The sequence below is a fragment of the Parus major genome, chromosome 19 (assembly GCF_001522545.3).
Source record: "Parus major isolate Abel chromosome 19, Parus_major1.1, whole genome shotgun sequence".
Classification (NCBI taxonomy): Eukaryota; Metazoa; Chordata; class Aves; order Passeriformes; family Paridae; genus Parus; species Parus major.
Genome location: NC_031787.1, coordinates 3,968,827 through 3,994,673, shown reverse-complemented (window position 1 = coordinate 3,994,673; position 25,847 = coordinate 3,968,827). Strand labels below are relative to the sequence as shown.

Here is a 25,847-nt window from a genome sequence, read left to right as displayed (position 1 = left end):
AAGTGTCTGGACTGAGACAGGACTAATTAAGGAGGTGAAGACAAATAAGGAAATGAAGGTGAAAATGAAGAATACACAGGGGTTTGGAGCTGGGGAATTACAAGAGTGGATGGCTAAGAGAGGTGATGAAGAAGCTGATGTGCAGTGTGATGTAGCTGTGTGCAACCAAGAGGTTGGGATGTGCCTGGGAGATGTTAAAAAATGGTGAGAGGGAAAGGCTGGACAAGAGCAGGAAATAGTCAGGATGCTGCTGTGAGCCCCTGAGTGGAACTGGCTCTGAAGTGAGTTAGGCTTGGAACAGGGATTTGTTGGGGGCTGGGATTTTTATCTGTCATAAAAGCAGCGTGTGAGTTTCTTGTACATCCAGAGCTGTCTGTCACAGTGTAACAGTCACCTCACAGCACCTCCTGTGCAAACTGCAGATTTTTCTCCAGGTTATTGCTTTTCTTCCTTCAAACAAAAAGGAGATAAACACAGGCAGACAGCAGAGAAGCGTCTGTGGGAGTCTGTGCTCCCAGGCCTTTGTAGGTAAAAGATCCATCCTGTGCTGCCCACAAGGCAAGCCAAATAGGATTGGTTTGAGCTTTGGTGGCTTGAAACAGGGATGGCAAAAAAAGCTCCTGTCCCTGGCAGCTCATCCCAAAGCACTGAGCCACCAGAAAGTCTTGGCTGCTGATAGCCCAGAGCATGGCAAGTGAAGCCAGGGCTAAGGTGCCAGGCTGTGGGATGAGGAGCAGGCACCTTTAAGTGAGAAGTGGGGTCTGATCTGTGAGCTGATCTGTGTCTTCACCATCTTTGAAGGTATTCCCACCGTTCCCAGTGACTCAGGGAGAGACAAGTGCTTAATTCAGGATTTGGGGCTCAGGTTCCCAGTGGTGAGAGATGAACCAGGCCTGTGGCTGTTCCTGGGGGCTGCAGCTCTCAGGCTGGGCAGGAACAGGTCCCTCTGGAGCTGTATCGTGGGACCAAGGTGTGCTTAGGATGCTCTGCACATCTTGAATTCATTAGAGCTGTTCCATGCATCAGCCTCTTAGGAAGAGGTTGGGAAAGTTCCCTGGAGAAAGTCTCATTCAGAAATAATGAAAACACAAGGTCATGGTTATATCCCAGCATTCTCATCTCTTATTAATCCAGTGCTAAATTAATTGATTTGGGGTTTTTTTTAATGAAAATACACTAATCTAGTGCATGAAAATAGATTCCTTAACTGTTATAGCTCAAATATTCTGGTGCTGTTGGTGCAACTGAGGTTTCCCCCATAACTGAGCGTGCACTGAAGCTCAGTTTGCCTTGTTTACACTGGGTTTTTTTCAACATGTCAAGTTTGAAAATTCTAAATTCTAAAGGATCACTACATTAGGATATGCAAATCAGATGAGCTAAATGTTTTTCTTTTTCCTAAACACTGCTTACCCAAGCCCACAGAGTGAAAGAGGATGAGTTGCACATGGAGATTGCCTTCCATTTAATGGCACTCAGTCAGTTGCTGTGCTGTTCAGCACAGGAATTTTAGGTTTACTTATTACTGATTTACACTTTAGTGTAGCAGCTTTCATGTGTGGAGTTGCACATGCCTTTATTGGTATGCAGTGGTCACTTTGTTTTTCTCCCTTAAGTAATTTGCTAATGCCAGAACAGAGAAATTGGATTTTATTTTGATGAAACAACCTGGGAGACAATCATACACAAGCTTGCATTGTTTCTTTTTCCTGTATGTGCAAATCTTGTGGCTGATAGTTTAATAAATTACAGAACTGATGCATATTACATGTAATGGAAATGAATGTACTGTCATAACATTGCCCCAAGTGCCTCCCCACTGCATCAGTCTGTGCCTGGTATTTGAATGCAGTTCTTGGCTGGATGCTCAGAACCATTCAGGTGCTGCTAGAAATGGCACAGGGATGTTCTATGCTGATATTTTATGCTACCACAGCATAAAATACAACTATTAAATTCTACTTTCTGATGCAGAGAGCTTGTTGCAGATTGCCACAAAGTTCAGAGAAGGTCAGTGTTGGCTCCGAGTTGTGCCTGTCCTTCGTGCAAACCCCGTGGTTGTCAGGTGCTCATCTTGGCTCTCTGAGTTCAGATGTGAAGTTCTTAGGTTGGTGGGTAGAAGATTTCAGCTCATTCTTTGCTTCACCCAGGAGAAAAGTGCTGTTAAAAGAGTTTTGGGTCACTTCAGTGCAAAGGAGGAGACCTTGTGCAGCTGCTCCTCCCTGTGTTTCCGTGTGCACTGCTTGGTTGTGTGGCACTGAGGTGAAGAATTCTGTTCAGAAAGGAAAATACAAGGAAAACAAACCAGCCCTGAAAGCTGGGCTGATGTCAGAGGCTTCCCTGGCCTCAGTGATGGCCAAACCTCTCTTTGTCCTTCCTTGTGCTTCGGGAGGGTTGTGAGAATAAACCTTGAGACAAAAGAAAGTTGCTGTGCAAGGCCAGGTGTGGCTTGTGCTGCTTTGCTGAAGGACTTGTGTGCTCTGCAGAGTCCCCAGAGTCACCCAGCCCTGCTCCTGCCTCCCTGGGCTCTGGGGGCTCAGGCTCAGCTCCCTGCTCCCAGCAAGATCTGCCTGGCTTTATTTTATTTATTTCTTTTTTAAAGGCTGTGCTGTCACATGGCATTAGCGGTCCTGCCTTCAGCCAGCCACAGCCTGCCACTGTTGCTTAGCAACTCTGATCATCTCCAAAATCCAAATTGCTGATACTCCAGAGCACAGGAGGGATGGGAGCTGCTACCTGGGGGGGAGAGAGGGGGTCAGCTCTCACCAGGCCACAAATCTGTGCTCAGAGAGAGGTTAAGCAAGCCAAGCATCAGCTCCAGCCTGCTCACCACCTCTGCCTGAGGCAGGGCATCTTTTGGTGGGGCTTTTTGTGCTCTTTGGAGGGTAACTGAGGTCAGGGGAGCAGAAAATATGCTTCCTAGGGTTTGTCCTGCCTGACTTGCCCTCCCTGCATCCCCCTACAAGCACATTCCTGTTCAGAAATCTGCCCCTCAGCAGAGGCTGGGATGTTTCCATTGCAGGAGGAGCCAGCACATGAAGATTTTGGTGTAAGAGCAGCTGCTCTGTGGCCGTGTCTCACCTGCTGAGCTCCTCAAGCAGAGCTCCCCTGCTCTGCCATCACACCCTGTGATGGAGCAGCAGCCAAAATTGCAGCTCCTCATTCCAATCCTGCATCCCTGCTCCCCAGGGAGTGCCTTTATTCCAACAGCATCTCCCAGCAGAGGGGAGGCTGCTGTGGCAGGTGTCAGGATTGCTGGAGAAAGTCCTTGCCAGAAGTTCCACCTTCAGGAGACACATCCAGAGGGGTGAGGTTTAACCCCAGCCTGTCAAAATGGGGCAGACAAAATCCCATTTAACACCAACATCCCTCTCACACAAGGATTTCCTCTCTGAGCCAGTGCTTGTGTTGGACCTTCCCAAAGGCCTGGAGGCTCCTGTAGATTGCTTGAGAGCATGAGAATATGAGAATTTGGGCTTCATTCCTGGTGGGTGATGTCCTTACAGCACTGATTAATCCCAGCCTCTCTCCCTGTGAGCAGGGGACTGCTCTGCACTGCCCAGTGCTCAAGTCTGGCTGAGTTTATTGTGGAGAGGAGGAGTATGGGTGGGAGGAGGAGACAGGCAATGAGGGGTTTTAAGTAAAAGATCTCATTAGTTACATATATCTGCCAGTTTCCATAGTAACTGGGGAAGAGAGGAAGCCTAAATCTGAGTGTGTCTGGGTAGCTGGATGCCTGAACCATCCTCGACCTGCAGGGAGCTGCTCTGGAGCCTGGGGAGAAAAGGGGTGCAGCAAAGGCTCCAGGAAAGTGTCTGCATCAGGCTGCAGATTTGTAGGACCCTTTGCTTCCTCCTCCCACCATTCCCTGGTGCATGAACAGGCTCTGCTGTCCTCTCTCCAGTCCCTCAGCACACACTGGAGTCCATTCTCAAATCTGGCACCCTGTGGATCTGTGTGTCTGTGGGTGCAGGGATGGATTAGAGCTGCACAATCACTTTTTGCTGCTTCTCTGCTGCTGTCCTGCTCCCTGAGCTCCTTCAGGTGGATCCCACATTTCCAGTCTCTGGGCTTTCAGTGCCAGTTGGTTTAAGGCTGTTTCTCTCCCTCATTTTTTGTCAGTGGTGCCCACCCTGCTCTGAGTGACCCAGCATAGATAAAGTGTTCCCCCTGCCCCAGCAGGGAGTTAAATTTCTCCTGCTGGGCACCAGGAATGGGAATTTGCCAGTGATGCTTATCAGGTGTGGGATCTTCCACCCCAAGTGTGACTGTGCCCCTTTACAGGCACCCAGAGCCTGATGTTTGCTCTGCTCTGTGCTGAGGAACCCCTCGGTATCCAGGGGCTCTGGTTTGGGTCCTGCTGTTCCCTGTGTTTGCCTGTTCTGGTTTCCTCAAAAAGTCCCTTAGAAACAATGTGTGTGACAATGACACCCATCCAGGTGTGCAGGTGAAATCACACCTCATTGGCAACGTGGTGTCTACAGTCAGTGTCTGGGGGGGTTACCCTTTCAAGTAATTGCTTTTTAAAAGAGGGAAAGCATTTTTATTTCCTTGAAGGACATTGATTTGGCCAGAAGCATCTGTGTGTGAGGAAGTAGGAGGGACCTCAGAATGTGAGCAAACCTCAGGCTGTGATCTTTGTTCTTTTCCACCTTCATGTTCTGACTTTTTGTCTGTCTGTAGCTGGTTTGGGGGTGTAGATAAAGCAGAGTCCTCTTCCCCTCTGAGCAGCCTTGAAAGTCTCAAATCCTGAGTGACCCAGGGCAGGGAGAGCCCTGTAAAATGGGCAAGTTCTTACCAAGAGATCACAGCCAGAAGGGAATGAGGTGGGTCCATGGAGAGAACTGGGGTTTTTTTTCTCTCCTTGTGTCATGTGTGCTCCTGTCCCCAGGGAAGGAGCCAGCACTCCCTGTGCCCTTGCATCCTGGGAATGCTCCTCAGGGCTCTCCCGTCTCTGCAGATGATGGATCTCAACTAACAGATGTGCTTTTTCCTCTCTTCCCTCCAAAGACACTGTCTCCAGCAAACTGCAGAACAACAATGTCTACACCATTGCCAAGAGGAACGTGGAGGGGCAGGACATGCTCTACCAGTCCCTCAAACTCACCAACGGCATCTGGATCCTGGCGGAGCTGCGCATCCAGCCCGGGAACCCCAACTACACGGTGAGGGCTCAGAACAGAGGGCATGGCACAGCCTGGGCTCCTGCTGCCTCACCCACACACTCAGCTCTTCCTCACTGCTCTTCCTCCCTCCCTGCTCGCTCTGTTTTGAGGGGGATGCTGTTAATTTGGCTGGGGGGGTGAGGAGTGCTGAAGGGGAAAGTGAGGAGCGGCAGAATTGCCCTGCTCTGTCACCAGTGAGCTGGGACAGTGCCCACTCAGCAACGAGCAGTGACTTGCCAAGGTGACCCAGAGATAAAGCCAAGAGATATTAGCAAGGAAGCATTGCCAGGGTGCCCTTCCCCCTCTTACAGACAAGGGGAAATTTATGCCCCGCCGTGTTCCCGGCTGGCTGTGGCCCTGTGCTGGCAGCAGCCCGTGGCTGGTGGGGAGGCGCTCTCTGTCCTGCCTCGTGCACCCCTGTGACTCTTTGACTTCACTGCCCTTCTGAGGGACCTGTGTGTCTCTGGTATTAGAAGATTTATCTCCTGTTGGAAGCTGTGCCAGGAGTTCCAAGAGGAATCTGTGGTCTGGGGAGCCGCGGGGTGAGTGTGAGCGTTGGAAGGTGATTTAAAGTGTTTGCACAAGGTTTGATGCTGCAAGCCTGGTCTCAGCCTGATCTTTGCTTTAGAGAGGAGTGACAGCCAAGTTTGTGTCCATCAGGACTGAGCAGCAGATCCTTAGAAGCCCTTGGGTTTAGTGCTGTGATTTGCAGCCCGAGGACAAGCACAGGTCCCTTGCCTCAGTATGGGACGTGTCCCTTTTCCTCCTGCCTGTGGGGCCACCTACATTTGCTGAGAATTTGGGAAGCCCACAGTGGGAGTCTGCTTTTGTTTTCCTCCTGCTTGCAGCAAGCTCTGAAAGGGCAGTTTGGAGTTGGTGATGAAGAAAGCAGGAGAAATACCCCGTGTGTTTGTCAGCAGCCATGTCCAACCCATTCCCAGCCACCTTTGTGGACATGGCAGGAAACTCCTGCCCCTCTTTTCCCCAGCACTAACCCCTCCTCTCCTCTCCACAGCTCTCCCTGAAATGCCGAGCTCCAGAAGTGTCCCAGTACATCTACCAGGCCTACGATGCCATCTTGAAAAACTAACAGGAGACGGAGCCTGTGCCTCACCCTGCAGAAGGAGGGGGGAAAAAGGGGTCCCCAGAGCCTCCTTCACCGCCAGCGTGAGGGAAAAGCACTCACAACTGGAAGCAGCTGTATTCATGTGTAGGATTTCAGTCAAAGGCACTGATTAAACAAGGTAGCAATTAGTATCCACGTGCTAACGATGATAGGGAACAAACCCCTTTGGTATTTTTAGCGTCCATGGAGTTTGTAACCACTGCTTCAGACTACTCCCCTGTCCCCCTCGCCCCTCACTCATCCGTTCTCGTGGGCTTCTCTCCATTTTGTGCCAATGTTCAGTGTTTTCTAAATGGCTTTAGGTGTAGTTTGGATTTTGTAAAATAACTGCTCATTGGAAAAACCAACACCGAGCAACAACCACACGTCCGCTCATTAAAACAAGGCAGAAGTGTCGAAAACATAACACTGCACTTTATTTTATATTTTTATACTTTTTTTCTTTTGAGTTTTTCTATTGTAATTGGCTTAAAGGTGATTGCAAGGAAGTCTTGGGAGCCCTGCAGGGACATCGGGGTCTAGCAGGGTGAGCACGGCCTCGGGGAATTAGGAACAGAGCCATCAGTTGGGTCTGAGGAGGGGGATGGAGCCCTAAAAAGGGGTTTTTATTGCTCTTGTGCTGGCAGACAGCGCTGCTTTGATGGTGTTTTCACTCCAGCCATCTCCCTGCCTCATGAGCTGCCGATTTGAGGAGTGAGGCTGCTTTAGTGTGAGGAGGAGCTGCAGGCCTGGATGGGTGACAGGGCAGCAGTGGATGAAATGTTGGAAATGAGCCTGTTCTTCGAGCAAAAGGCTCATGCCAGAGTTCCAGGTGTGGTCTCTGCACCCTCACCCGTGTGCAGCTCCTTTTCCTCCCATTCTTTCTGTGCCTGTTGAGGCCAAGCTGCCATCTCAGCCATCTCTGAGCTGTGCCCCCTCTCCCAGCGCTGGCCCTGGCAGTTCCCAGGCTCGTGGTGGCACATCCAGATGTGGCAGTGCCACTTCCCAGCGGGGCTGCAGGTGTCAGCCAGGCCCCTTCAGCGAGGGGCCACTGCTGGCAGTGCCCAGGATGCCAGGGGAGCAGAGTGGCTGTGTCCTGCTGTCCCCAAAAGCCAGGTTTGGGGCGTGGTGGGAGATGGTTTGGGCTTGGCAGCGTTTGCTCCCTGCCTGCCTGGGGCACTCAGCTTCCAGCTGGGCCGAGTGGGGCAGGTCATGGAAGCGTTTCTCCCATTGCAGCTCCACTCTTGGTGCCCAGAGACACACGGTGGCCAGAGCCAGCCAGGTTCCTGCTCTGAGTCCCTGTCCCAAGCAGCCCCATGCCCTGGCCCCTCTTTTCCAACCTGTCCCTTAGAGCCAGGATTGTTTCCCTTTCAGTCCACAGCTGTGGGCTCCTCATTGCAACCCCTCAGTGCTGCAGCAACAGCGAAAGCAAAGCCTCTTGCATGTCCCTGCTCCATCCAGAGCTTGTCCTGCTTAATCCAAGCCCCAATCCAGAACGGCCTCCCCCTCCCCAGCATGCTTGGACATCTCCTCCCCAGCTAACAAAGCTCTTGCGTGTAGCAACCCCCCTGTTGTCCTTTTCGATGTCACTTGGAAAGGCAGTAAATGTTTCACGGTGGGAGATCGTTCATCAGGGCTTTGGCACTGACTGCAGCCAAGAGAAACCAGTGCTGGGAAAAGGTCGCAGTGTCCTGGGAGAGGCTCCAGGAGCACCCAGGAGCTGCAGGACCCTGAGGAAGGTGGTGTCCCCGTGTAGGAACCCCTGTGCTCTGGAAGAAAGTGGGGCAGAGCTGGAGCAACCCGGCCCTTGAGCCCTGCCCACGTGTGCTGGGAGGTGATGTGCTCCAAGCCCTGCGGGTGTAGTGTAAAAGTCATTAACAGAGTAATTAAGGAAGCACCGGTGGCACTGAGTGCGGTGCTGTGTCGGGGCAGGGAGGAGAGCTCAGCTTCGATGTGGGGAGGGGTTGCTGAGCGCCTCCTTCTCTTGCCAAATTCCTTCCCAGCTTTCGGGGTGGGTGTCTCAGCAGAGCCGGGGCTGTCGGTGGCGTTCCCTCCGCCCCTGCTCGTTCGAGTGTTCGCCGTTCGTGTTGCTCCTCAGGCTTTACCTGCCCTCCGTGTCAATAAACTCATTTCCACGAGGCTCTGGCTGCGTGTGGCTCTGTGGGGATGGGGATGGGGAGAGGAGGAGCCATTCCCCTGACACTGCCTCTGCCTGGGGGAGCAGCAGGGCTGAGGGCTGGATTTGGTGGGAAGGAGTCTGCTCACCCACCAGGCTTCTCTTTCCACCAGTCACTTCTACAGCACAGACACCCCAAATCTGGGGCTTGCAGGGGGAGGAGGCAGCAAGTTTCCCTGGTCCTCCAACAGCTGCTTCTCCTCATCTCAAAGGGCAGCAGGGACAGATTCAGATGAGGAGCAGAAGATGGATGTACCCTTTTTAGTGATTTAGCCCTTTTGGGGCCCCAGGTGGGTTTAGTGTGACCTGTTTTTCCTGGGATGAAATAATAAAATCCTGGGAGTCAGTGATGGGTTTGGATTGCTTTGCAGTGGTGCTGTTGTTTTTCAGAGGGCTTTGCCATCTCTGGTGCCATCTCAAGCAAGATGGGTTGGGCTGCAAAACCTCTGTGCCAGGCCAGAGCCAAGCTTGGGCAGCCCCAAACTGCCTGAAGTGGCAGAAATCCAGCAGAACAAGCAGCAGGTCTGGGAGGTGTTGCTCTAGAGCAGAGTGTCCTTTTCCCTCACCCTGCCCAGCCCTGGCTTAGCAGCACCTGGATTTTTGGGAACTCCCACCCTCTCTGGAGGGCAGGTGCCATATCAACCAGTGTTGGCTTGCATGGGGATTTGTGTTAGAAGCAGCTGCACATGTCAACAACAGTGACAGCCTGGTCTGGGGTCCCTGATCTTGCTGTTGTGTCCCTTCCTGCATCCCTGGTGTGCCTGGGATGGGATCAGCATTCCCTGCTGGAGCAGCATTTGGCCCAACAGGAGCAAAAGCTGCTCTGGGTTTCTCAGGGCCATGCCCTGTCAGCTGCTGTCCCTTCATGTCCTGTGGCAAAGGGAAAGGTTTCTTCCTCCCTCCCTGTTCTGCCAAAGGCTCCTCAAGAAAAACCTGGTCTTTGCTGCTGCCAGACAGTGTGCCCTGTCAGCAGGGACACACCAACCCTGGGAGCTGGATTTGTCACCCGTGGGGCTCAGGGGACACAGGTGATGCTCCCTGAGCTGGGAACTGCCAGGTGGGATTGGTCCCCACAGCCTTCCCTGTTCCTGAGGCCCATGATGTGGGACAGGGACCTCCTGAGTTGTTCCTTGCTGCTCTGGCTGGAGCTGGGGCAAATCCTGCTGTGCTGGGTGGGCTCCCCAAAATCCCTGCTGCTCCCACTGGCCTCACCTGCTCCGTGCCAGTGACAGCAGGTCCCTGAGCCCCTGATGGCTGTGGGGAGAGGCAGGGACTCAGGGGAGGATTTTGGATCTGGCAGGATCTGACCACAGCTCCCCGAGCCGCCAGCTCTGCCTGTCCCCTGCTGCCACCTGCACATCAGAGCACAGGAGCTCTTGGATGGATGATTTCAGGTTTGCCTTGGACTCGTGTCGCTGAGACTGGGATAAACCTCCCAGCCAGCAGGGACGTGCCAGGATCCAGCCCCACTCCCCTCCCCCCCATCCTCGTATATTAAATTTCACACATAAAACTGCAACTGAAGAGCATCTCGGAGGGAACTGCTAAAAATAGCCCCGAGGCTGGAGCCTGAATTGTGCAGGAGAGTTCATGTGCAGCCCGATCCCTGCGCTCTCCCTGAAACATTCCAGGGCTCGGCGCTGCTTTATGGCGATGCGGGGAAGCGGAGCAGCAGCTCGGGCTGGAAATAACCCCCGGGACACAGAAATATCCTGTTCTTTGCAGGGAAATAACGCCCAGGTCTCTGCCAGCCCGGCTGTAACGCGGGGCACGGCGGAGGGGCTGTGACCCGCTTTGCCCGCTGCTGCTGCCGGGGTGGCACAAAGGCTGCACCCCCCGGCCGTGGGGCTGTGTCTGCCGTCCCCTTGTCCCCCAGAAGGGATTCGGCATTGTGTTCCCACTTGCACCCCCTCCTCACCCTGGAGAGGAGCCCCCGGAGATGATTTTTCCCAGCCAAAGGTGCTGACGAGGCTGGGGGGAGCCCGGCCGAGCTGTCGCCGGTGCTGGGGCTCAGCCGAGCCCGTGCGATCGCAGCCAGAGCTGTGCAGACACCTCGGTGCTCGCTGGTGTCACGGGGGGCCGGACAGGGCTTTGGGGTCTGTTTCGAGGAGCAGAGAGGTGCAGGGAGTCCATCAGCAGCGTGTCCCGGGGGCCTGGACCATGTTCCTGGAGGTGCAGCCAGCATCTCCCCTCTGTCCAGCACGCAGGTAAATGCTCCGTGCGGGGTGACCCAAAAATGCAGCCTCTGCCACAGAAATGTCCCTCCTTTGGTGGGGCCTGCAACCAGCTTGGGCTCAGGGTCCCCCCCGGGCACGGAGAGACCCCCAGCCCTGCCCGCGGGAGGAGGTGAAGCCTGCTCTGTGCCCGAGAGCGCAGCGAGCAGCAGGGTCGGAGGAGGGAAAGGCTCCCGGGAGGGGTCCTGCCCACCTCCCCCGAAGGAATCTGGCCCGAGGGGCTGCTCCGGGGTGGGCATCAGCGCCCAGATGCCGGGGGAGCCGGGGAGGGAAGGGGTGACGGCGCTGCACCCAGCACACTGCAGGGGGGACATGGGAGGGTCTTTTCCCATCGGCGCCTCCCCAGAGCCCCGGGAGAAGCCGGTGTCTCTGCTGGATTCCTGCGGCTCGCTCTGGGCATTCCCTGCCTCCTTTCCCGGGTGCTGCCTCCTTCCCTGCCGGGCACTGCCCGCATCCTTCTTCGGGCATCCTCTGCATCCCTGCCTCGGCAGAGCCTCCTTCCCTCCCCGGGCGCTGCCTGCATCCCTGCCTGAGCTCTGCCTGCTTCCCTCCCTCCATCCCTCCCTCCCTCCATCCCTCCCCGGGCGCTGCCCGCCTCCCTCCCGGGCATCCCCGCCATCCCACCGGGCTCTGCCTCCATCCCTGCCCGGACCCCGCCGCCCCTCCCCGCCGTGCCCCGGCCGGGCTCTCCGCTCCCCGCCGCCGCCCCCCGGTGTCGCCGCGCCGGGCGGGGGCCGGGCCGGGCCGGGGCTCTGCAGCGGGGCCGCCCGCCCCGAGCCGGGCTCGCCGCATGGCTCCGCCGCCCGCCGGGGCTCCGCGGGCCCGGGCCGCCGCTGCCAGGTACGGGGATCCGCCGGGAAGGGCAGGACGGGGAGGGCAAAGTTACCGCTGGGCAGGGCCGGGGGTGGCTGGCATGAGGGGACGAGGGGGTCCCCAGCGAAAGTTGAGCTCCGGTGCTCTCCGCTCCCCTTCGCCCGCCGGCGCGGCGGCTGCGGGTGTTGTCTCCCCTCGGCATCCCCCGATCACCTCCAGCCACCCCGCGGGCCGGGGGTGCCGCGCTGCGACCGCGACCGGAGCATCCCCGGCAGGGTCTGGGTGCGGGGGGTGCGGGGGATGTGGGGGGCGGGATGTGGGGTGAGGGATGTGGGGTGAGAGATGTGGGGTGAGGGATGTGGGGTGAGGGATGTGGGGTGAGGGATGTGGGGTGAGAGATGTGGGGTGAGGGATGTGGGGTGAGGGATGTGGGGTGAGGGATGTGGGGTGAGAGACGCTGCCGCCCCCGCCCTACGGGGCTCAGGGGTTGCCCCTTCCAGTGCCCCAGGCGTGGCAGGATGGCCAAGGTCGCAGCGGGGGCCGGCGCCACCTTTCCCTGGAGCCCCCTGCGAGCCCCCGCCCGGCCCTGCAGCCCGCGGAGCCCGGCCTGGTGCGCCCGAGGACCCGCGGCTGGTCCCAGCTCCTCCACCCCACCGTGGGGTGCCCCGAAGGGTCCCCCCGCCGTGCCTCAGTTTCCCACAGTAGCTGCTGATAGGGCTGGGGACCGTCAGGTCGGCCTCTGATGTTTTTGGGGTGCCCCTCGTGCCAGCACAGAGGGCGAGGCGGTTCTGGCAGAGGCTCAGCGGGGCTCAGCCTGTGCCCCAGTTCCAGGGCGCCCTGCGGGCACTGGGTTTCCAGTTGTGCCGCTCCATCACCCTCGGGCCCCGCAGCGGAGCTGGGGACGCTGCCGTGAGGAGGAAGGGTTTGTGGGGACGGGGTTGTCCCTGCAGCGGAGTGGCCCCCGGGACCTGCAGTGACAGTGCTGTCTGCTGGCGGAGAAAGGCCCTGGCAGGGTCGGGCCCGGGGGCTCCCGCACCCCCCATTTCCCTGCATCTGGCACAGAAACATTCCCGCTGCCGGGGCTGGGGACAGCCAGCACCCCGGGGGACAGCGCCAGCAGCACGGGGGGACAAGGTCCCCAGTGCTGGAGGGAGGAAGGTGAGGATGGTGTGAGCCATGGCTCAGCTGAAGGGATCCTGGGGAGCTTGGCCACTCCAGCACCCAGCAGTGCCAGCCTCTGTGCCCAGGCTCCCCCTGGGGTAAATAATCTCCACCAAACAGGCACAACGGGGTGTTTGAACCTGACACTTTCAGCTGCTGCCCTGCACTTCGGAGATGGCTTTTTTAGGGAAAATGAACCAGAGAATCAGAAATTGGTCAAAGCATCCACGCTTTGGGATAAAGCACAAGCTGCCTGCTAGAGAAGAGAGCGAGTGGAAATGGGACCCAGCCCCTCGCCCTTGCCATCCCCATCACAGCTCCCGGTCCTGGAGTCTCCTCAGCTCCCCATTCCTGTGTGTGGGTCATCCCCCCGTGTCCCCCCACACGCGGGCCCTGCCCCGGGGTCCCTCAGCACATGCGGTGGCTGCGGGCTCACCCTGGCAGCTGGCTGGCAAATGATTCCCCATCAGGTTAATTGCCCAAGTGCTCAAAGCCTGAAACGAAACGTTCAAGCTGTCGCTCGCAGGCACAGAGCGATCTGCCCCCGCCCGGCAAAAGGCAATTCCGGCTGTCCAAGAGGAGGGAAGATGGATTTCCCGGCTTGGGGCAGCACCGGGAAGGAGCAGCTGGTAACAGCGGCCATGGGCTGAGTCCCCAGCGCAGCCTGGGACCCTGCTGAGCAAACCCTGAGCCACAGACAGACCCTTCCCTTGCTCAAAGGGCTGAATGTGCCTGTGAGAACCCTCCCGGAATAAAGTTCACCCAAATCCTGGCTTTCCTTGGCTGCTGGGGTGGGAGGCTCCAAGGGGGACCCTGAGGTCCTGCAGCGCCAAGGGCGCAGCTCCTGCTTGAGAAAACCTCCCCTGAAGCGACACCGCCGTAACTCCAGGGTGTCTCCCAGACCTGACCAGCTTCTCCTTGGCCTTGCAGTGACGTGGAGTCCCGGAGGGGAAATGCATCCTGAATGGGGCTGAGGCCCCCTGCTCGGGAATATGCGGCCTCGGCACCGCGGAGGCAGCACCAGGGCAGCGGCCGGCGTGCGGCGGGATGGTGGCAACCTTCAAGATCGCCGTGCTGGGAGCCCAGGGCGTGGGCAAGAGTGCCATAGTCCGGCAGTTCCTGTACAACGAGTTCAGCGAGGTGTGCGTGCCCACCACGGCCCGCCGCGTCTACCTGCCCGCCGTGGTCATGAACGGCCACGTCCACGACCTGCAGATCATGGACTTTCCCCCCATCACCGCCTTCCCTGTCAACACCCTGCAGGTAGGGGGGCACCCGAGGGGGCCTCCACCTCTGGGGGGTCTCCGGTGACCTCCGTGGGGTTTTGCTGTTAAATTTTGTGGGGTTCCAGTTCCGCATCGCTTTTTTTGGGGGATGCTTCTCCCTCCACATCAGGGTTTGGTTGCTAAATGAGGGATTGTGTCCTCGTGGCTGAGCAGGTCCAGGATAAAATGTGCTTTAAAGTTTGGTGACAATGAACACAAGAGAGGTGGCATCCCTCTCCAAGGAGAGATGCCACAGCCACGTCCAGCTGGGATCCTGGAGCACAGGGATTCTGGAGTGCTGGGATGGATCCTGGAGTGCTGGGATCCTGGAGTGCTGGGATGGATCCTGGAGCACTGGGATCCTGGAGTTGCTGGGATCCTGGAGCACTGGGATCCAGTCCCATGCCTGTCAGACACAACAGCAGAGCATTCAGGTGAAAACCTGGAGAGCCAGAGCCCTGATGCACCCACTGCTCAAGCCAGGCAAAGCTTGTCCCCTCCTGGGAGTGGCCATCACCCCCTCCAGCATGGCCTGGGCTTGTTCCTGGAGCTCTGAACCCACCAGCTCCTCCTCTACCCCCAGGTGCTTCCAAAGCACCCCCACAAGGCAGTGTGGGGGTGGAAAATGTTGCCACCAGTGCCAACAACCTCTGGATGGAGTTAATGAGGGAAAAAGGGATTTTAAGCTCATGCCATAGCCCCAGTCCCAGGGACACAAGTTGTGTCACCACTGTGGGGAAAGGAGCTGGAGGTTCCCAGCTGTGGCTGCAGCCACGCTGGAGGGCAGTGCCACCAGTGGGGCCACCTCAGTTAGTCACAGTGTCCCTGTCCCCAGCAGGAACAGGGTCATGTAGTGCTCCGAGAGTCCCTGTGCCATCGGGCAGGAGGTGAAGTGGGCATTCCAGGGGAGAGGAGAAGGTTTAAAAATTAATGGGTGAGTGCAGGGAACAAAAGGTCAGCGTGAGAAACAGCCCGAAATAGCAAAGGGTAATTTATTGACACAGCAGCCGATGTTTACACACTCCATTAACTCCTTGCCTTGCTGCACTCCAGAGGAGGCGGCCGGTGGGAGCAGATGGAGGTTTCCAGGGAAGAGAGGGTGATCAGAGGGATGGCTCCGAGGGGAAAGGAGAGGGCCATGGTGAGGGATATGGCTCTGTCTGCTGGGAAACATCGCTGGACTCAGCTCTGTGCCAGGAGAAGCATCCCTGCAGTGCTGTCCTGGAAGAGGAGCAGGAGCCAGTGGCTCTCTGCGATCCTGCTCCCGCAGTGCAACACTTCTGCAGCTCGAGCATCCCGGGAAACCTGCACTGCGTGAGGAAAACCATCGTGGCATCGCTGAGCTGCCCCCCAGCACGGTGAAATAGCTGCAGTTTGGTGTCTCCCAGATGTGTCAGGACCCAGAGTAACCCAGAGGCTTCTGCTTCATCCTCCTGCATCTCTGAGCCTGAGGATCTCCCCACATCTCCCCTGGGTGCACAGGGAGAGGCTGTGTCACTCTGCCCCCTCCCAGCTCCTTCCCGTGCTGCCCTCAGTGACGGAGATCAACGCACATCCCAAAACTCCCCTTTCCCCATCTCATTCTGATGATAAACCCGGGAAGGGCTGATTCATGGCTCTGAAGGGGTTTGCTCAGGGAGAAGTGATGCTTTTCCTCTCTGGAGAATCTTTCTCCTTTCCAGAGGCACTCGGGAGGGTTTTGCAGTGCTGCCTGCAGGGTCCCACTGCTGGGGTGGGAAAGTGCCCCGAGTGAGGCAGATTTTCACTCTTATAGCATGGGGAAAAAAAGATTCCCGTTGTTCCCAGAAATGCAGGGGTTTCCTAACAGCATGAATTTCTCACAGCTTCAGATTTTGGCTGTGGAGAGGCCACTCCTGCCTGCCTCTGCCCTGGATCCACATCTTGCTCTCGCAGACTCAATTCCTGAGCAGCCTCTGCTTCTCCTCTGTCCCCATGTCCCCTCCAGACAGACCTGCTGCCCCTTTCCCCCCCTGACCCACAGAGCTGCTGGTGCCTCTCCCTCAGACCTCAGATAGGGCTCAGCATCCTCCTCACTTGCCCTGCCCCAAAAACCAGGGTGCATCACTAATTAACACAGCTCATTAGCAGCTCTGGAGGACGAAGCTTTTACACACAGGGCAGGGGGCATTCAGCCCCACTCCCAGCTCAGCACTGGAGCTGTAATTAGGCTGCAATCCTCACGCAGGAGCGGGATTGGGGCTGGCAAATCCAAAATTGAAAAGGGGAATAAGGGATCTCTGGAGCTGTGGGGGCAGACACAGATGGGGCAGGACAGAGCAGAGGTGGGTGCTGAGGTCAGGGCTGGGGAATGTGCAGCCCCCCTGCTGCCACAGCAGCCTCCTTGGGGTGCCCATCCCCAGAACAGGGCAGGGCAGGGCATCCCCCAGGCACGGCAGCGGGGCTGAGCCAGGATTGATCCCTCTCTGCACCTTGCAGGAGTGGGCGGACGTGTGTTGCAGGGGGCTCCGGAGTGTCCATGCCTACATCCTGGTCTATGACATCTGCTGCTTTGACAGCTTCGAGTACATCAAAACCATCCGCCAGCAGATCCTGGAAACAAGGTAGGGATGGCTTTAGGATGGTGTGTGCCCACGGTGGTGGAGCCCTGCGGCTCCTGGAGAGGGAGAAGGGCATCAAGGGGGCACATCCTGGCATTAGACTGGCACCAAACCCCTTTGCAGGGATGGGAGCCCAAAAAACAAAACAGCAAACAGCAGAAGCCCAGGCAGGTGTCCCGTGTGGGTGAGCCCTGAGTGAGCAGGGAATCGAGGGGTGGCTGGCCGTGGAGAGGGACAAGGGGACAAGGGGACAAGGCACGCTCTGCCTGGCAATCCCATCCGTTTGGGATGGGATGAGCTCTGCGGGCCGGTGGGGCTGTCCCGCTCTACCCCGTCCCTTTCCATCCTCTCTCACCTCCCGCCCTCCCCAGGGTCATCGGCACCTCGGAGACGCCCATCATCATCGTGGGCAACAAGCGGGACCTGCAGCGGGGCCGGGTCATCCCGCGCTGGAACGTCTCCAACCTGGTGAAGAAGACGTGGAAGTGCGGCTACATCGAGTGCTCGGCCAAGTACAACTGGCACATCCTGCTGCTCTTCAGCGAGCTCCTCAAGAGCGTGGGCTGTGCCCGCTGCAAGCACGTCCACACCACCATCCGCTTCCAGGGCGCGCTGCGCAGGAACCGCTGCACCATCATGTGAGATGTGAGCCCCCCCTGCCCCCGGGGACCCCCGGCTCCGCTCCCCGGAGCGGCGCTGGAGGCACCTCCGTGTCCCCTGCGGTGACATCTGGGGACGGGGAGCCCTGGGCAGGGCGGTGCAGTGGCCAGCATGGACAGGGAGGTGGCCAGGCTGGACAGAAGGTGGCCAGGCTGGACAGGAGGCGGCCAGGATGGACAGGAGGTGGCCAGGCTGGACAGGAGGCGGCCAGGCTGGACAGGGAGGTGGCCAGGCTGGACAGGAGGCGGCCAGGATGGACAGGAGGTGGTCAGGATGAACAGGGAGTGGCCAGGCTGGACAGGAGGTGGCCAGGCTGGACAGGAGGTGGCCAGGATGGACAGGAGGTGGCCAGGATGAACAGGGAGGTGGCCAGGCTGCCTGGGCATGGTGAAGGGTGAGGGTGATCCTTGGTTAATCCCCTGAGCTCTCTCCGGTGCTTGAGGCCGGAGCCATCCCGGGGGGGTGTGCCCGGCACTGGAGGGTGGAGGAGAAGCCTCGGAGGGTGCCCAGATTTTGGCTGTCGGTTCATCCTTGCCGGCCCTGCCCTGGCAGCGCAGGGGCAGCGCTGCTGCTGCCATCCCCTGCTCCTGGAGGGGAATTACCCAGCGCCTGCACCCCGCTGTTCTGGGCGTGCTTCTGTCCTTGGGGCATAGGGGAACAGGAATCCTGCTTTTCCCCTTGTGGAGCTGGGATTTCTCCCTATGGAGAGCAGCCAGGTTACATGGGCTGTCTTTGAGCTCGGTCGGGTCAAATTTCCAGGTGGAATTTCTGGATAAAAGCGAGAAAGGGGGAAAAAAAGTAAGTCTCCATCCTGCTCCTGATATCCCCAGGATGCTGGATTCTGCCTTCCCAGGGCTCGGAGCTCCCCTCTGCCCCAGCACAGCCCCGGAAGGCTTCTCCTCCCCCCCAGCCTGTGAACACCAAATAATCTGGGAACGCTCTTTGCCGGTCAGGTCACCCCTCGCTACCTCTCGTCCCGGGCTCAGCAGGGGACCGGCTTTGTTCCACCCCAGCCCCGCGGTGTCCCGGCCAGGGGGGCAGGGGTCCACTGTCCCTGTGCCAGGACAGCCACCGGCACGGCCACCAGCTCCCACCCCGCTGGGTTTTCCCACAGGGATGTCACCTCCATCCCGGTGAGACCCTCGGCAGCAGCCGGGAGCTGGAGCAGCACTTCCAGTTGTGTTCTTGGGGTTTTTTTCTCTCTGCATATCCCTTATAGGAAAGTGAGTCCCCCGTTTATTTTTTTTTAAATTTTATTTATTTTTTTTAATCGTTCTGGTTTATTTTTCACACCAGAGTTGCAGCTTGCCTGCAGCCTGCCCTGCAGGGTGGGTTGGCAAAGGGCAGCCCCTGTTAGGAGATGATGATGATGATGATGATGGGGCAGTGAAGGGCGAGCAAGAGGCCAAAGGGGTCGTGGTTTGTCCATGGCTGGTCCTTGTGTGACACAGGGAAACACCATCCTCACCTCCTGAGGCAGGATCTGTGTCTGATCCGTCCTCCAGCAAAACCATCTCTGTAATTCCTGCTGTAGCAAGGAGCTGGAGGGGCTCAGCGCTGCTCTGGGCAGCAAACCAGGACACCCAGCCCTGTCTCCCACCACAGCCAGGTGTCCACGGCCCAGCAGCTCCGCTGTGCCCTCGAAATTCTTCCCGTTAAAGGCAGCTCCAGCTGAGCTCCAGTGCCTCTCAGCGCCCCATCCCTGCCCCAGGGCTGGGGGTACACACCCTGCTGCTCCCTCCCTGCTTGGGGAATCAAACCCCTTGCTCCAAAATTAACAGAAAAAGGGAAAAAATGAGGAAAGACAATGGGAGGGGACACGGGGCCATCTCAGCCGGGAAGGGCAGTGGCACTTGTCACCATCCCTCGCCTTCACGGCAAGCCCGGCTCCCCCAGCCAAGCTCATCCTGTCAGGATTTATTAACACATGTAAGTCCACTTATCGATCTCTGGCTAGAGCTTTATCCCTCTAAATTGTCTGAGAAGGAAATTCCTCAGTAAATGCTAATAATAAAGCATTTATGAAGTGCTCCGACGTACACATATCAACGACTAAGCCAATACATTGTTTGTTATAACCCTGTAGCCTGCAGTTTATAGCACAATTAGTTACAGGTTTTTATAGCATCTATTTAGTATTTTGAAGAAAAAAAAAACCAAAAAAAAACCAAAAAAAAAGAGGTTATAAATATAATTGTTATATTCTATTGTACTTTATAGACAGAGGAAGTTATATTAGTAATAATAACAACTCTCACTGCTTCGACAGCATTTCCCAGCTCCCGGGAAAACGAGGGCTACAAAGAGTTACTTTCCCAAGAGCCCAGGAAGGGGTTGGTGGTGGTGGTGGCACCCTGGGTGCAGGCAGGGAATCCCAGGCAGGAAGATCCGAGGTTTCCAGGCGCAGGGATCGGAGCTCACGGGAGCACAGCAGCAGCCACGAGCACCCCGCAGCCCTACTCACACCTTACTACAGATTTACCACTCACCCAACGCCACCCTGGTCCTGCTGAGAGCAGCCTGGGCCTGGCACAGGCTGGGATGGCCCCACTGCTGTGCCCAGGGCAGTGCCAGGTTTCTGCCCCCGTGCTCGTGGAGGTGATGCCTGGGTTTGGTTCAGCCCCACCAAGGATGCTTCCCTCTCCCTCCCTCCTCCTCCTGCCCCACTGAGCATCCCAGTTGCCTGGACTTGGCTTTCCTTTCCCCCCCTGGACTCCTTGTTAGAGATTCCTGAGGTGTCTACACCGCCTGTGACGCCCTGCACCTCCTTCTTTGAAATTGAATTAAAAATCAGGTCTGTCCCCCTTGTTCCATACCAGCCTCAGGAGTGTTTTTGCCGGCAGGTTTTGAATTCCCAGAGTCCCAGCGCTCACATTTGCTGCTCCTCTGCAGGGAAATGGGGCTGACTTCATCCTCTTGTGGAAAATGGGGCTCTCCTGGGCCTTGTGGGGTTCTCAGAGGGACGGGGATGGGATAATCTCAGGATTATCCTCTCTCCCTCCCCACCCACACAGAAAAGATGTGGAAACAGAAGAGTTTTGGTACATCTCTATTGCACAACCAGCGTTGCTGGGTCTGTGGCTGCGGGCTCAGGGTGCAGCAGTGCCTGCTGTGACCCTCGGTGACATCCATCACCCCAGGAGGGACCACGGGGGTCAGCCAGGGACCCCTCCTGTGACCCCCTGACCTGAGTGACCCAAGCACTCTGGAGCTGTCACCCACGAGGCTCACTGGTCCCGTGGTGCAGATGGGGAACATCGAGGAACATTGACATTTTTACAGATGTCAAGGGTGGGTTGTCCCCACTTCAGGGGGGGCTCAACCCTTCCTCCTGCAGAAAGCATCCCATTCTCTCAATCTGGGGCTGGATTTTTCCACCCAAACCAGTACAAAACGCCTGCTTAGCAGGATTACCAGTACACAAAAAAATTCATGGGGAAGGAGGGGGCGCAGCGCTCGAAGTGATGTGGGGCCCCTCGCTTGGACTCCTCGGGCACTGCAGCTCCAGTTTCAGCTTCAGCATCGCTCCCACCTTTGGAGGACGGGTCCGTCCGTCTGTCCGACTCTCGGGGTGGGCTCAGACCCACGACTCCTCATCATCCTCGCTCAGCCATGTGCCGCTGTCAGCCAGGGGCGGCTCGGCCGTGGGGCGGGTGCTGCGGGGCTGGGGGGCTCGGGGGTGGGCTCGGGGGGCTCGGGGGGTCCCCGGGGGGCGGTGCTGGGTGCGGGGACCAGGGGGACGATGCCCCAGCGGGGTGGGGATGCGCGAGGGGCGCTTGCCCGGCCTGTGGTCCCGCCGGGGACGCACCTTGGGCCGCAGCTTCAGCTTGTAGATGGAGGGGACACGCTCGGGCTTCTTCAGGCACCGCCGGGGCTTGGCGGCGTTGTTGGCCCTGGGTCCCCGCGGGGTCTGACCCCCCAGTCCCGGCCGCTCCTCCTCCCCCGGGCGCGGGAGCTGCGGGACAGCTCGTGCGGGGGTTTTGGGGACCTGGCTCCACATCCCCACAGGGCGCAGGGGCTGCGGCCCCCGGGAGAGCTCCTCCACCACCCTGTCATAGCCGGGGGGCTGCGAGTTCCCACAGCACCCCCGGAGCCCCCCAGCCCCATCGCCAGGGCCGCAGCCTCCCCCGGCTTCATCCGCTGGCACCCGAGGTCCCTCGGCAGCCGCAGCCCTTGGGTTCGGGGCTGGGTGGCACTGCCGTGTCCCCTGGGGACCCTCCCAGACCTTGCACCCCTCTGCAGAACGGCCCGGAGGGGTGGGGGGCCGGGAGGCGGCCGGGCTGCCTTTCCTGGGGGGGTTAACGCCGCTGTCCAGTTTCGGGGGTCGGCTGGAGGAATTCCGAGCTGAGGGCTGTCGGCCCCGGCCAAGAGCTCCCTGCCTCCCTTCCCGTGGGCTTTTCAAGCTCCGTGAGTCTCCCGGGCCATCCCGGTGCGAGGAGGGGGCGAGCACCTTTCGGGGACTGGAGGCACGGGCCTTTAAGGGACTGGGGGCTCGGGGTGTCACTGTGGTGGGTGTCCCCGTTCCCTGTGGCCTGGCAGCCACCACAGACGATTTTCCTCCTTGCTGGGTGCTTCTCGGAGGTGCTGGGACCGTCCGTGGGCTGGGTGCTGCGGACCTGCCCCGTGCCGGTGCCACAGGGGTGGCTTTCCCTGGGCTGGTCCCTTGCGGTGCCCCGGGGACCCCCGAGCCGTTCGGGGAGCTCAGCCGGGAAGGGGTGGGTGCCCGGCCCCTCGCCCCGTGCCCAGGAGAGCCGGACCGAGCCGGGGACCGGGATGGTGGCGGCTGCTTCCCCAGAGGGACAGCGGGTGGCTCCCACATCCTGCACGGAGAGACAGCGGAGAGGGGCCAAGGAGCTGCAGCATCCCCCCCGATCCCGCCTGGAGCTGGGCACCTCCAGAAGGGAGCGGGGAGAAAAAATTCCAAGGATGTGAGAAAACTGAAGCAGTTGGAGGCACGAAGCATCTCTGCGCCACTCACCTGCCCGAAGGGACCCGCCGGGGCTGCTCTCGGTGGGGGCTGGCACCCGGCCGGCGACCCGAGCCCTCCGGCGAGGGGGTGGCAGGGGAGCCGGGCCCAGGGGGGACACGGGACCCCCAAGGGACGGGGGGCAGGGGGCTCTGGGAGCGGCTGACCAGCAGCGCAGGCTGGGGGCTGCGGGCGGCCGCCCTCGGGGTCGGGCACAGCCGCACCTCGTGCTGCACTTGCTGCTGCGGGCTCCGGGCTTTCCAGGCTTGTTTGTGAGCTGTGGGGACAACACTCAGCAGCCCTGTCCCCTGCAGCCACCCCCCGGTGCAGCCCACCCAGCCCTGGCTCGGCATCCAGCCCGCCGAGGGGGCCGGCAGAGAGATGCGCTCCCTTCAAAGCGGGTTTTGGGGTCCGGCTCCATTCAAAAGTCTTCCATGACCTCTAGTGGCCACCAAAGCCAAAGAAAGTCCCCAAATCCCAACATTCCCGGATAAAACAACGAGGTATGGCTGTACCAAAGCCTCCCGCTCTCGAAAATATCCCCGAAAATCAGCGAGACCAAGCACAGATTCCCCCCCGGCCCACCCAGCCGCGGGGTTTGGGGACGCGGGGACTCACAGAGCGAGGTGCAGCGACACGGGTCGTGCTTGTCCAGGTAATGCTCCAGCGTGTCCCAGCCGCCCCCGACCCGCACCATGACGTGTTCCCGCAGGATCTGCACGGCAATGTCCGTGCCATGGGACACCGCCAGCCGGGGGGTGACACGCTCGGCCGGGCTGCGAGAGCTGTGGGCTTGCCCTAAGTGCCACCAGCTGTCCCAAAGGACGGCTGAGACCCTGGCTCAGCTCCTGCCGCCCTCCCGACAGGTTTATTTCGTCACCACAAGGAGGGTGGGAATCCTTTTGGAAAATCCCTGTTCTCCGACACGTGCTGAGTGCTCTGGCCAGGCTTAGGGATGGGTTTAGAACACCCCGGTGCTCCCATTGATGGGTGAGACCAGGCTTTGGCTCTGTGGGATGTCAGGTTTGGTCCCACACGCGTGGATGGTTCAATCCATACCAACACCTATCGCAGGACTGAGCTTCCCTGCTGCCCTGCTCTGGGAAATGCGGCCAAAATTCCCACACGGGCCCTTTTTTGGGGGGATTATGGAAAAGGGGCCACGGCAGCAGAGCAGAACTCCTGATGCTTTTCCCCCAAAGGCACAGGGTGGAGCAGACTCACCCGCACAAAGATGAGGGTGTCAGAGTCCCCCACACGGTATTTCCCTTCCGAGAGCTTGATCATGGGGAACTGGACAGGGCAGGTACAGCGGCTCACCAGGTGCTGGACCTGCGGGCAGCAGGGATGGGTCCTCACCAGGGCTGCTGGGAAAGCTCCCGGGGTGGCCATGCCCCTCCCCACCCACCTCCATCCCCATGCCCATCCATCTCCATGCCCATCTCCATGCCACCCCCCTCCCCTCTGTACCATCTGGTCGAGGTTGTTGAGGTCCCGAGGTTTCCTGGGGCCCCGGGGCAGGGCGGTGTCCATGGGAGGCAGGTCCAGCTCCTGCCGGAGCTCCTCCTCGATCTCCTCCTCCATCTGCACCAGGGTCGGGGCGCGCATCCCGAGGCGGGACGCGTGGCGTGCCAGCTCCAGCAGGCACAGCACGAAGTTCTTCTCGTTCTTCCTCAGCACCAGGTCCTCTGTCTCGAACATCAGGACGTCTGGGCAGGGCAGGGCAGGGCTGGGCTGAGCCAGGGGATGTGGGGATGGGGGCAGAGGGGATGGGGGGCACAGATGGAGTCAAAACCCACCCAGAAGGTGCTCTTCACTGGAGCCATCCCACCAGGAATAGGGTTGGGTTCAACAAGAGTTGGGATAAATGACAAAGGAGGAAGAGCCTTTCCTTTTGGGCATCTACAGCTGTTTCATGGCTTCCCAAAGCCACAAAACTCAGGGACTGAGTGCCCTGAGGATGTCTTGCTCTGTGCCACTCTCCTTCCTGGGCATCAACGGTGGTAGGACAGGGTAATAGAGGCTTTGCTCAGAGCCAGGACTTCTCCTGCTGTCCTTAGGGCTGGGACCGTGCTGTGCCTGGCAGGGACACACTGTGCCATCCACCCTTTCCTTTTCCATTCCTCCTGTGCACATTTGCACCCAAGCAAACACTGCAGGACCTCGTAGGAGGAATTCCAGCTCAGGGATGCAGGCACATGGTGCTGTCCCATGCCGGGGTGGTGCTGGGCTTGGGGAACACGTGGAGGGGGTGGAGGGGGATTTGAACATTGAGACATGGGACAGCTGGACCTGGCATCCTACCTTTGATATCCATTTCCTTCCTGCACCACTGGATGAAGTTGGAGACGTTGTCCCTGGCCTGGAAGGTGCCTGGCTGTGCTGTGAGGTTGCAGGTGACACCAGTGGTGGGCAGGTGGAGGTGCTGGGCCACGTCTGGGCGGGCACGGGCAAACTCCCCGGCCACCTGGGTGACGTGGTTGGCGTGGGAGCAAAGCACAGCCCCCGTCTCCAGCACCTCCAAGAAGGTGCCCACCTCGATGTCAAGGTCATAGAGCTCCTTCAGCCACTCTGCCAGGTCCTCCTTCATGGCGTACAGGTACTGCTCGCTGGACCGGTAGGGACGGATGCTCCGCGCCCCCGTGCCCGGTGCCCCCCACATTCTGCCATAAGCCTGGGAGAAGGGTGAGGGAAAAGGATGAAAGGGACATGGAGAGGTGCCCCAGCCCTGTCCCCAGCCCAGCTCCCCGGCAGCCACACTCACCTGGTGCCACTTGCTCCCTGCCACAGGGGGTGGTGATGCTGTCCTGGTGTCCAGAGCCCTGCCGGGGTCCCAGGGCTGTGGTGCTGCTGGGGAGAGGAAATCACCCTGCTGGGCAGTGGGTGTTTTGTTTCCTTCCCAAGTGCTGATCCCTTCTCCTTGGTGACAAGGGACTGGCTGCAAACACTCCTTGTTAACCCTTCAGCACCTGCTCCTCTGTCACAGCCCTGCTCCTCTCCAGCCGTGCCAGGGGTGGATTTCCACCCCCTCAAGAGCCCTGGCTCTGGGGCAGGAAGGAGTTAGAGAGCAACTCATCAGCCCCCAGTTTGTTCCCAACCCCACAAGGAGGGATTTCCCCCACCCCAAAACCCCTACAGCCGCCTCCACCACAGCTGAAGTGACCTGAGGGCCACAAGGTGCACCTTCAGGGCAACCTCAAGGTGAGAAGGGTTTATTTTCACACCCACCTTTGGGCTTTCTCTGTTCTGTGCTCCTCTGCTCCCTCATTGCCACAACAGCGAGGTCTTTGGCCAAATGGAGTGACTCCAGGAGTTGGGGCTTTAAGGAAATAACTGCACATGAGTGGGCACCTCTGGGAATGTGGGATACTCCCTCCCTAAGCCAAGCCTGGCAGAGCTGCCACAGCAGCCAGGTACTCCTGCAAAAAACAAATCTGCCAGGGAAGTGTTCACACCTCAGGACCAAAACAGAGCCTCTCCTGGGCTTTGTGGGGTTCCTTGCTGTGCTGGGGGACCCCTCCTCTCCCTGGAGCCAGCTGCTGATGTCACTGCAGATCAGTGCCCAGCTGGGGTCATTTTGGGGGAGGGAATGTAGGAATCCCAGCTATTCTGTCTGGGGAATGTGCGGCAGGCCGGAGGAGTCTGCGCCTGATGTGCCCAGCCAGGGAGCCCAGCAGGAGAAAAGAACCCTTGAGAAGCTGGATTTCGATCCAGGGCACCCAG

The 25,847-nt window shown here is 58.7% G+C and overlaps 3 protein-coding genes across 8 annotated transcripts in view; 2 read left to right on the top strand and 1 right to left on the bottom strand.

Annotated features, from left to right (window-relative positions):
• The window catches only part of AP2B1 (adaptor related protein complex 2 subunit beta 1), a 76,710-nt gene extending 68,301 nt beyond the window's left edge, over nt 1–8,409 (top strand). For all 5 annotated transcript variants that reach the window (XM_015646638.3, XM_015646635.3, XM_015646636.3 and 2 more), the window contains 2 exons: nt 5,011–5,165; nt 6,181–8,409. In XM_015646638.3, coding sequence (XP_015502124.1) covers nt 5,011–5,165; nt 6,181–6,255 — 230 coding nt within the window. In that variant the 3' untranslated portion in view covers nt 6,256–8,409. The remainder of the gene's footprint in view (nt 1–5,010; nt 5,166–6,180) is intronic.
• Nucleotides 8,410–10,409: 2,000 nt separating this feature from the next.
• On the top strand, nt 10,410–19,971 carry RASL10B (RAS like family 10 member B). Of its 2 annotated transcripts, none has more exons than XM_015647034.3 (4): nt 10,410–10,653; nt 13,585–13,917; nt 16,377–16,501; nt 16,870–19,971. In XM_015647034.3, exons 2-4 carry the CDS (start codon nt 13,702–13,704, stop codon nt 17,138–17,140), a joined length of 612 nt encoding a protein of 203 aa, XP_015502520.1. In that variant the 5' UTR covers nt 10,410–10,653; nt 13,585–13,701; the 3' UTR covers nt 17,141–19,971. The 2 variants fall into 2 exon arrangements, with proteins under 2 accessions (XP_015502520.1, XP_015502519.1); XM_015647033.1 differs by lacking the exon at nt 10,410–10,653 and adding an exon at nt 11,370–11,520.
• GAS2L2 (growth arrest specific 2 like 2) lies at nt 19,316–25,153 on the bottom strand. The gene is made up of 7 exons (XM_033518952.1): nt 24,889–25,153; nt 24,429–24,798; nt 23,595–23,833; nt 23,349–23,456; nt 22,743–22,839; nt 22,137–22,401; nt 19,316–21,978 (listed from the first exon to the last, which is right to left on the bottom strand). The coding sequence occupies exons 2-7, from the start codon at nt 24,784–24,786 to the stop codon at nt 20,736–20,738; spliced, it is 2,310 nt and encodes a 769-aa protein (XP_033374843.1). The 5' UTR covers nt 24,787–24,798; nt 24,889–25,153; the 3' UTR covers nt 19,316–20,735.
• Nucleotides 25,154–25,847: the final 694 nt, after the last annotated feature.